This window comes from Amphiprion ocellaris, chromosome 7 (assembly GCF_022539595.1).
Source record: "Amphiprion ocellaris isolate individual 3 ecotype Okinawa chromosome 7, ASM2253959v1, whole genome shotgun sequence".
Classification (NCBI taxonomy): Eukaryota; Metazoa; Chordata; class Actinopteri; family Pomacentridae; genus Amphiprion; species Amphiprion ocellaris.
Genome location: NC_072772.1, coordinates 17,901,569 through 17,912,654, shown reverse-complemented (window position 1 = coordinate 17,912,654; position 11,086 = coordinate 17,901,569). Strand labels below are relative to the sequence as shown.

At 39.8% G+C, this 11,086-nt stretch overlaps 1 protein-coding gene across 1 annotated transcript in view; it reads right to left on the bottom strand.

Annotated features, from left to right (window-relative positions):
- The window catches only part of zgc:162193 (TRPM8 channel-associated factor homolog), an 18,040-nt gene extending 8,627 nt beyond the window's left edge, over window positions 1-9,413 (bottom strand). Inside the window, exons 1-11 of the mRNA XM_055011982.1 lie at window positions 9,225-9,413; window positions 8,239-9,009; window positions 7,630-7,846; window positions 7,063-7,354; window positions 5,495-5,796; window positions 5,120-5,294; window positions 3,810-3,904; window positions 2,738-2,948; window positions 1,891-2,127; window positions 909-1,132; window positions 608-721 (exon numbers count right to left, since the gene is read on the bottom strand). Of these exons, the coding sequence (XP_054867957.1) occupies window positions 608-721; window positions 909-1,132; window positions 1,891-2,127; window positions 2,738-2,948; window positions 3,810-3,904; window positions 5,120-5,294; window positions 5,495-5,796; window positions 7,063-7,354; window positions 7,630-7,846; window positions 8,239-8,885 (2,514 nt within the window). The 5' untranslated portion in view covers window positions 8,886-9,009; window positions 9,225-9,413. The remainder of the gene's footprint in view (window positions 1-607; window positions 722-908; window positions 1,133-1,890; window positions 2,128-2,737; window positions 2,949-3,809; window positions 3,905-5,119; window positions 5,295-5,494; window positions 5,797-7,062; window positions 7,355-7,629; window positions 7,847-8,238; window positions 9,010-9,224) is intronic.
- Between the last annotated feature and the right edge of the window lie 1,673 nt (window positions 9,414-11,086).

Sequence of the window (11,086 nt, the reverse complement as noted above, 5' to 3'; positions counted from 1 at the left end):
TCCTTGCTTGTGTTGTATCTACTCTCAGATGTACGTCGCTTTGGATAAAAGCATCTGCTGAATGAATCTGTAGAGTTGTAGGACGGAGCCATAAATCACCAACAGGTGCCACCATCCACAGACTTAGTTCCGTTTTCACTCATGATGATTAAGTTTAGTTAATTTTAGGAGAGTATCATGGTTTGGGTCCAAATATGGCCCTTTCACAACATGTTTAACGTCTTTTCTCCATTTTCTGGGTTACCAGGGGACTGAGTTCTGCCTCATCTTTGCACATTGAGATTTTGCCTAAATGAAAAGTGCATTACAAATAAAATTTATTATTATTATTATTATTATTATTATTATTATTATTATTATTATTATTATTATTATTATTATTATTATTATTATTATTATTATTATTATCATTATTATTATTATTATTCATCTGATATATGGTTGGTTAGGTGAAAAGGAGTAACAGGAAAACAATGAAATAAATGGCAAAGATATGTTGATTAGAAACATGTCACAAGTACAATCTGGCAGAAATTAACATTCCCTCAAAATGTAATTGAGAATGCGGTTTAGTGGTACAAGATCAAGCAGAGTGTAATTGTCTTACCTGCAAGTAAGTCTCCAGGGCCACCCACATGTCCCAGCTACCAGGTTTTCGACCCTCTCTAACGAATTTCTCCATTCGCGTTTTTCGTTCTTCCAAAGTCACAGCTGGATGAGCCTGCATGGAACCAGAGGCAATGAATTTGAAAAACTGTACTTTAAGTGAAACATTAATAAATACTTTCTCATCTCATGACATCTTATGAAGTGTTTTATGTTGTCTGTGGATATAAAAACAAGCAACTATACAACAGAAGACTTGAGATTTTTAGCACTGATCTCAGAGAACAACTGATTTACTCCACCTGTGCCCTGTTGATCCCCAGCAGCTGTTCATGCACGTACACTGACCACAGGTTGCATGTGCACTCTGTGGTGTTTGGAGGGAACTCCCAGCAGGCCCTCTGTTGGTTGTGTCCCAGTTCATGGATGGGGCCCCAGATGCCTTTACTCCGAACATTGTCAGCATTGACCAGCTCAAATGCTGAGGAGTTGTGTGTCATGATAGGATAACCTGCATGCATCCAGCCTGAACAGAAAAAACCCCAGAAACAAGCAGTGTTGTAGTAATGATTCTTTAAGACTCCACTGCTCTGTCGAGAAACCATAGTGCAAGCAAATCCTATCAGAGTCAAGTCTTATATTAGTATGCGTTGGTATGAAAGTCTTCATTCATTTAGCCATTTGAAACAAGGAGATTTTTTCATCCATAGCAGAGTCTACAGAAAGACCGACCAAATCATTAAGAACCAACTGTCCCGACTACACCAACACCTCTTCGAACTCCTGCTGTCTGGCAAAAATGGAAATATGGAGCCCTTTAGGTAGAAGTACAAGAATATCAGCATCATATAAATATGCTTACAGTACTAAAAAGTTAAACTACACATTATGTAGAATTACATTGAATTACAATTGGTCATCACTTACTTCAGCTAATAAAGTTTCATTATAATCTATAATATTACACAATGATTTATTTGTTAATTAAATTTATGTATCATTAAAAAAATCTGAAAATTAACTATTGACTACACACTAGTGGAATATTAACTACAATATTTCCCCTTATATTGTAGTGGAGTAGAAATTTAAAGTGCCAGTAAGAGGAATTACATACTACAAATATCTCAAAATTATTCTTAAGTGCAGTCAGTAAAGGAGTACTGCGTTACTTTCCAACCGCTGTCCATGTGTTTCCTGTCATGAGTTAGGACAGCCTTCATGTCTTCAGGACTCTCAACAGGATAAGAGGAAATACTGAATATTACAGCCAAACACACTAACCATGGGAAATCTGCACATCTGCCACAAAGCGCTCTTTGCGGGGAAATTTGTGTGGGATGACCGCCAGGTCAGCAACGGCCTTCATGATGTCGTTCCAGAGAGCTGCCAGCTCTTCGGGGCGATCCAGGTCACGAATAGAGTCTGACGGCACGGTGAGGATGATGTTGTCAAACTCCAGCTCTGCCCAGGGTGACGGAGCTGTACGCAGCAACGACCAGTCAGCTGCAGTTGTCACACCTGAAAAGAACAAATGGGATTCAAAACTGAGCAAAGGATTATTACACAATCATGTTGTAAAATGTCCCGTACTAAAATAGCAAAACCTGTGTCCCCTGAAGAATGTGCTTTAGGTTTTAGTTTCACACAACTGTATTGCAGAACAATGAGAAGACTACACATTAAATCAGAAAAACAGTCAGTAGCCAAACTGCAAACAGGTTCATGAAAAACAAGTGCACCAGAAATCAGTTAATTCTCCACAAACTCCTTTGTTTTAACCCTTTCATGCACAACATGGGTCAAGAGATACCCATTTCCCATTGAATATGGGTCACTTATGACCCATGTTGTACATCAAAGGGTTAAGAGGCTTTATACACTGTTTCACATATTCAGTATTACTGATCATGACCTTTAAACAGGCTCTGCCACAAAAAATAATGGCGCTGCACATTGTTTATCTAAATTAACAGTTAAGGAAAAGCTGCTTTAGAACAAGAGCTAACTTGTCAACTCGATATTTGTTTCCCTTATTATAGAGGACAAAAATAATCATCACACATTTTCCATTACCTTACAATGATACAGATACACATTTCAGAAGGAGCTCCATCCACTACACACTCACCACATTTATAATACGGTGCACGTACGGCCATCTGCACGGTCACCTCTGCACCATCCACTTGTGTTTTGGGTGGGGCCACCAGGTAGAGGAGTCCCCCCCACAGGTTCCACACCTGCATCCTCTGTGAGGTAACAGGAAACCGCTCATAAACGCATGGTGCTCTCTTCAACTCCTGACAGTTCAGTCGATCGGTCTGACAGCCAATCTGAATCTGAGGAAGAAATGGAGAACGTATTAATGCTTTCAAAGTATTATTCACACCATAAATCAAAGGTCGGTGCAAGTCTGAAGAGATGAATAAAGAAATATCAAACAGAGTAGTAGTATCTGCCACAAAACTGATTTTTATTTGGATTAAAGAAAAAGTGGAGCAGGGCTCTGAAAGTTCGGAAAGTCATGACCAAATGGAAAACCTACGAGGAAGTTTGACTGAAAACACAAACAACTGCAGATTTCTTCTCTACAACATCCATGCACAGTGTCTGCAGATATGTGCACTCACATATTAGTGTGAAAAAGCCCACATCAGAGCCTCCATGCATTTAGCAGGGACACCTCTAAGTTTGTGGATTTAGATTGGGAGTATGACTGACCTAATGCGGAGCTGGGATAAACGGGGCAGAGTTACAGGATGTCGATCTTGGGCACAGTTGTGGCTGGTACTTCCTGCTGCCACGGATGTTGAGAGGCAAGATAGAAATCTCCACTGTCAACTGGATTTGAGTGTGCCACAGGGGTTGGAGGTCAAGGGTGGGTTTTGCTGCCATTCTATAGTCTGGGGTTTGACAGGAACTGGGATTTCAACAGATACTGGGTTTGAGGTGGTCCATTTGAGGGAATGGGCCCTGGCTGCAGCTGCATGGCAGATAGTTTGTTTTCTCAGTGGGTTTGCTCAACTATCTCTGGGAGAAGACGCTGATGTTGCTCAGGGCAGTCCAGTGCGCTGGACCAGGGTCTGAGATAGACAGGGGGCTTGGTCTCTGTGGAGGACAGGGGGTCTGCACAGGGTAACTTGGTCCTCCATCATTATCAGACAGTTAGGTCAGTAATTATTTAATCATGTGTTCTGTACCTGCCATCCTTTGTTGATAATCTTTGCAGGTATGGTGATGTAGGTCTTCATACCACAAGAGAGGTACAGTCCTGTGCTGATCCACTCCTGCCCTCCTGACACACACAACATAAGATGTTAAAACCTTTAATACAGGCGTGTCCAACATGCAGCCCGCGGGCCAAAACCGGCCCTCAAGAGGGTCCAATCTGGCCCGCAGGACGACTTTGTAAAATGTAAAAATTACAGAGAAGACATTAAGTGCAAATTGTAAATTTGTATAACTATACATTTTTAATAATTTCTAGACCCTGACAAGTTGTTTTGATCATTAAGTAAAATATCTTGTGTCATTTTGTGCATCATTTTTGTAATTTTTTGTCATGTTTGTGCTGTTTTTTTGTCTTACTTGTTGTTTCTCATGTTTTTGTCGTTTTGTGTTTCCTTTTTGCCTCGCTTGTGTTTTTTGCCTTATTGTTGTCATTTTGTGTTTTTGCTCTATTCATAGTTTTGTGTATCGTTTGTGTCATTTTGTGTTTTTTTGTGTCACTTGTGTTGTTTGTCCACTTTTTTGTCGTTTTGTTTCTCGCTTTTGTCACTTTTGGTCTCGTTTGTGTCATTTGTCCATATTTTTGTTGCTTTGTAACTTTTTTGTCTATTTTTTTGTCTCTATTTTGTTTTGTTTAGTGTCATCTGTCTCCTTTTTTGTCATTTAGCTTCTCATTTTCGTTCTGTTGTGTCTCATTTTTGTAATATTTTGTCTTGTTTTTGTCCTTTTTTTGTCTGACTTTTGTCATTTTGATCATGAAGTAAAATAATACATCATTCAGTTCCAGATACCTGTGACTAAATGTTTTGATCTTTTATAGACATACTGTGATCTGTAAGTTGTAATGTGTAAATGATAAACTGAGGCATAATGTTGCTGAAATTGAACTTATTTTTCTTCAGAAATTTCAGAATGTTCATAATTTTTGTAAAAAGATAGTTCATTAAATGTGCACATTTTCCAAATGTACTTTTTTGCACTAAAACCAAGAAAAAATTAGGAGTTGTGGTTATTTAAAGGTTATTATGCTCCGATTTCACTGGTCCGGCCCAGTTGAGATCAAATTGGGCTGAATGTGGCCCCTGAACTAAAATAAGTTTGACACCCCTGCTCTAATATTTGACACATTTCACCTTAACAGACAGGTGTATAGATTAATATCATGTAACAGCACAAACCTTACTTAAAATACTGAATCCTTTATTAATGAAGTGTGTGCATATTGTATATGAGTTGAACTCCTTGATAGTTCACCTATTTGCTCACAACAATGAAATCTAACCTGCTGTGTTGACATGAATCTTGATCTTCTGGTTATAGACTACCGGCATCATCGGGTTATTCTTGATGAGGTAGGGCAGGAGGTCATCAGGATTTGGGCAAGCCTTATACACCTCTGCCCCCAGGCTGAGGAGTAGGTGGTCTTTGGGACTATTCACAGGGCAGCTGTCACTGACCTTGAAGGAAAAAAAAAAAAAGAAGGCATTGCTGTTACAAATTGGAGCGATTGATAGCTGTGACATTCTGTAATATCCAATGGCCATGAACCACAATAAGATGTGCTGGCACAGCTTAGTATCACACAACATCCACTACAGCTCTGTGCTGCTTTTTTTGGAATGTTTATAAAGGTTTTACTTTTATTTTGTCTACTCACCTCTGGCAAGCCGGAACTCATCAAGAGATTAGTGAGAGTGGACACCACCTGTGCATAGTCGGAGCAGTGGTGAGCGTTCCTGCGCAAGTAGGTGGTGCAGTCGTGGCCAAGTTTTTTAAGGCACTCCTCCTCATGCTTGTTAAGTTTTTCACCCATTGTTACATGGCATGCGAAGCGGCGTAGAAAGTGGCGAAAGTGGTAGGTGTCTTTGATGGCCTGACTGGGGACAGGAGCCTTGTACTGACCTCCTTCGATCGTTGACCCCAACAGGCTCAAGCCCATTTTGGTCAAGATCTTGTTTCCTGAAAGACATTGCCACAAATATGAATTCCTCTACTGTGTTATATCGTTGGACGTTTTATGGCTAAGACTGGATTGATATGGGTGGATTCTAAAGACACTGATCATGTTGTTGATTTGAAGCCTGAGCCTAAATGTGGTTCTGCTATTCAACAACTCAATTCAACAATTCTTCACTTGCTCTCTTGTTGCCCTAATCAGCTGCAGTTCACCTGGCTACTTAGTTTCCTTATTGCGGCTACTGTATACGTAGTATATGCACTTGTGATGCAACTTTAGATAATTTTCTTGACCGAATGCCAAGCACAATAACAACAAATAATAAATTAAACGTTAAACTAAATGCAACTCAATGGACATTATGTCAATTGTTGAAAAAAGTATTTTAAAAAATTATGAAAAGTTGCTGTAAAAGTTCCTGGGTTACAATAACCCCTCAGCTGTACAAATATTTTCCTTGACTTGATTATGTGAGCTCTGACTGGAAGCAATTAACCGCCACAGAAGGTTTTATCGTGATGGCACATTGCTCGGTAAACACCCACAATGCCCTCTACTTGCCAACACAAAACTGCCTGTAGTCCAACTGTGTATTAAACACAGAAAATAACTTGTAGTCTTCTATCTCATTAAACATTTAGATGCACCACCTGGGGGCACAACCAGGTACTACAGCTGATGTACAAAACACTGTTGATATGCATGTCCGTAGTCTTCTGCCTTATAAATGAATAGAATTTAAATTAGTTGGCTTATTACTGGCTATTAATTGATTAATGGCTAATTGTTAATTTTGAAAATATGGGCTTGAATTTCCCTCGGGATTAATAAAGTATCCGTCTGTCTGTCTGCAGCAGTTTAGAAGTCACCACCACTGTCATTTTAAATTGCTCACATAGTATAGATAGAAAAGTCACATCACCTGGCTCACAAGTACCCCTAACCAGATACACACCATTTCTCTATGGTTGCCAGGTCATTCAGTTGTCTCTGTTTCCCTTCAATATTAAACCAATACGATCAAGGTTTTCCCCGACTCCCTGACACTTTCGTACACTCTACAACTCCCATTTATGGTTAAGCTCCCTCACTTTTTTGGATATGCAATAATATTTAAACATTTGATTCACTTGAATGTATTTACACTCCTGATAATAAAACCAGGCAACCAAAGCCAAACAGTTAAAAGCCACGATCTGGGCCAGGACTCGGCCATATCGCCAAGCTTTCCACTCAGTATATTATGAGATTTTTATGGTGCATCATACCTGCAAAGTCTGTCATCGGGTTTTGCCCGTGGTGTGTCTGTGCCCAGTACCAGGCATGTCCACCCATCAGCAGGCCTCCTCCCTCTGCAACAAAACTTTGGATTTCTTCCACATGGTCATCGCTGTACGCCGTACACACAAACACACTCAGATCCTTCCTGAAGCCGGTCTTCTGGCACTTCAACCCCGACCTGCTGAGGATTTTGATGGCAGGATCCGACACTGAGCCAACAACGCCTCTGCGGCCTTCATCCAACCAGTGGATGGCATTGAGCCAAAATGGAGCCAGTGCCTGAGATTAAAGCAGCCATTGCAATAAAAGGCAGTCATTTCTTAAATCAATATAAAGATTTGGAAGATCAGAACATGTTTAGCACAGTACAGACAGTCAACTGCTGGTGGTCAGAAGTGTAATTCACAACCAACTAGATTCAATCTAAATTAAGTTATGCCATTTATGAAATAATACATTTTCTACCTGTGTAAATTTAGCTGAATTCTTGTAATGTGTTTATTTTGACTTATGAAACCTTAAACCTCAAGATCAATATTTAATGTCGACTCTACCTCTTGTCCCAGAAGACCTTCGTGGGTAACCACAATGACCCGACCCTGCCCATAGTAGCCTCCTGCCAGGAATGCCCGTCCATCGCTGATGGTCCCAATGGGAAACGCTAGTGGGCCGTGGACTAGAACCTCAGAAGCAGCCAATCCAGTTGGGATGTGAAACTCTGAAATCCCCTGCAGTAAGAACTCCAAGTCATCCTCAAAGTCTTTCCCTATTCTGTATGTAAAAGTAGGAAGAGAAGAGGGGAAGAAAAACACCAAGAACAAGAGATACAGTGTATAAAAATTAAAGTAAAGAAGAATTAGCAATCTTATTTTATAAAATCGTTTTTTAGTCTTTTGTTTTGGGAGAGGCGGAGGCAATTATTACATTATTTGAATATGATAACATTAGAATAGTAATAGAATTTATTGTGCAATGTCAGCTATTGCAAAAATGTTAAAAAAAATGCTGAAGTAAGCAGGCTTTGTGATAATGTGAACATTTAAATATTAAGATCACTGTCTGCAGGGCAAAATGTGTGGTGGTGGTCTCAATTTAAAAGCAGTGATTTGTAAAGTGGAACCTTTGTAAATGTGCATATGAAGAGAAATACATTGTGAACTCACATTACAGACTTCCAGGAGGTTGGGATCTGAGGGTAGACATGCAGGTACTCTGCATCACCCGTATGCTTAGAGAAGTAGATTCCTGCCACCCCTGACACCTTATTACCCCCAAACAGAAGCAGTGTGTTCTGCTTAGGGTGACCTCCAGCCCAGCTCCAGGCCTGTCCTGCTATCAGCACTCCTCCTCCTGCTTTCATAAACGCCACCAGTTCCTTCGTGTCTGCACCAACACTGTAGGCGTCGGTCACATAAACACCAGCCCCCAGTCTGCCACTAAAGCCTCCCACTACTTCTGCTTGGAAGCTGGATTTTCGGAGGTTATCAGCAACGCTCTTGACGTTCCTGTGCACTGCTACAGAGACGTTGTCAGATCCATCTCCTCTCAGCCAGGTCAGAGCGTTCTCTACCAGAGCTGGAAAAGTGGACAGGTAGCCCTCGTGACCCAGGACCACGATCCTTCCACTGCCATACAGAGAGGCTGCCATCAGGACCTGGCCTCGGCTGTTCATTGCTAAAGGAAAAGCATGATATCCAATCAGCACCAGGCGACTGGGAACACAATTGCCCCGCAGATCCAGGTCTTTCAAGCCTCTCATCAGGGAGAGGTAGGCTTCTTCATGGTGGTTTACAACAGGCTGGTTGGACATGATGAAAAGGACTGTGAAGTTTGCTGAAGTAGGTGGAGCGCAGGTTTGCAGACAAAGGTGCTTTCAGTAAGGTAGCATATAAGGCTGTTTTTCGACAGATAAAAGTTGTGTCACTCTGGCTTTTCTGTGGGAATAGAAAGACAAATTTAAAGCATAAAATACAAGTACAACCAATGGCAAATATTTTACTCTTCACAATAATCAACTTCATAATTTACAACTGGTTCAGAGATTAAAAGTTAAATGGCTGCTCTCCACTTGGTTCCACTGAGGCCCAAGAGCTTACAGGATTTATTGCAACCAAACACTACTAAAAGCACAAAATTGAGTTATTTTTACCTTAAAGTTGGATATTCTTCCTATTAGACTGCAGCACAGCAGCCGACCAGGAAGGTAATGTTGCAAGAGTACTGACAGGACAAAAGAGAGAATATAAATGAGAACCAGATTAGCAAGTATGTCAGGGAAGATGACACTCAGAGGAGGGACTTCAGAGAGGACCACCCAGTTACAGGCTGTTGATGATACCCAAAATAAGCAAGTGGAAAGTAGAGGACAACACCTGTACAGCAACACTCTCAGCATGTGAAAATTTCTACAATTATACTGCCAACTGTGGATGTGGACACACCCTGATTGATGAAAAACTTGCTCATCATGTAGACTCAAGTCATTACACGTTGAGAACACAAACATTTGTCTGTGCAATGATGACATTTGGGTTTTTTTTTTTGTTTCTTGTAAAAGCTTGTGATAAATATGTTTGATTAATAGATTAATCACCATTACAGAATCACAACCATCATATGGTTAAAGTGTATCAGATGTTACTGTTGAAAACATCATCTGTCCTGCAAATGTCAATGTCTACAGTTTATCACTGCACTATAAAGTCCTGCACCTTTTTGGAAATGAGGTGCAATATGACAAATGTATAAGGTCATGGATCATAAAATAGAAAAAACAAAAGTCGGACTTCCTTTGTTTATATGTTTTACAAAAGCTGAAAAATCCACACTCAGCATGTAATAAGTGTCTCAGCACTGGAAAAAAAACAGGCGCTCCACAAGTTCTAACAAGAATAGCACTCAGAGAGTGCAGTACTCTGCCAAAGCTGCTCAGTCATTGTATGATTTCCAACGGATAAGTCCTGATAAGTCTGCAACAGTGGATTTATAGCAATCATGTGATCATCAGCAGGCAAATGACATAGTGTTCACTTGTCATAGTTACAGTGACGCCGTGCCGCTATCTCGCAATGATACAGAAATCCTTAACAAATCTGTGGATCCAGACTATAAGCTGCATCACTGCCAAAATCTAATCACTTGGTCCTTGTGTCATTTCTGACGTTCCCTGAAAATTTCATCCAAATCCGTTAGTGTGTTTCCGAGTCATGTTGCTAAAAGACAAACAGACGGAAGGAATGCAGGAACAAACGTACGCTGATCGTCACATAACTACTCAACGTTCCTTGGCAGAAATAGTGATTTTACAAAAATCCCACAATTTTAACTTAAATGTTTTTTTTAAACAGACCATACATCAGACACACTACACCCATATACAGTTAAAAATCAGATGATTCTTCCTGTTTTTACAGTTTGTTGTTCTGATAAATATGGTAATTTTGGTATTAAATTAGTCAAATTGATCTTTTTCACATTGTTTTGGCAAAAAAGCTGGATTGGCTACAACCATCTTTTTTTTCAATGTTAAAACAATAAATACGCATTAATAAATTCGAGAAATGAGACAATAAATATGTAAATAAATATGCATGCATATCTTTTTAGTACTTGTTTGAAAAGTACATTGCTTCAAAGCCCGATTTTATTGTGGGGATTTATTTCATTCCATTTTTTCAGGATTTATTCCATAGAAATATTTATTTATTTAACCATTGAATAATAATGATAATAATAATCTAGTGCAAGGAGCAGGTACAATATGGAGAAAGACAATTATTTTTCAATCTGTTTTTGTCAGACGATCACTTTTTGACGCAACACCGGCAAATTTCCGCATTCAGTCTGGGAGGAGGACCCAACACGGACAGCATTCAAAACAGTAACTCCATAAACATCCAAGAAATAACGATTTACAACATATTTAGATGATTTTTAGAGCTACTTTAGCTATCCGCCTTCCTTTAAATTACGCAAGTCAACAAATACAGAGTTAGGATATATTAAAAGTCG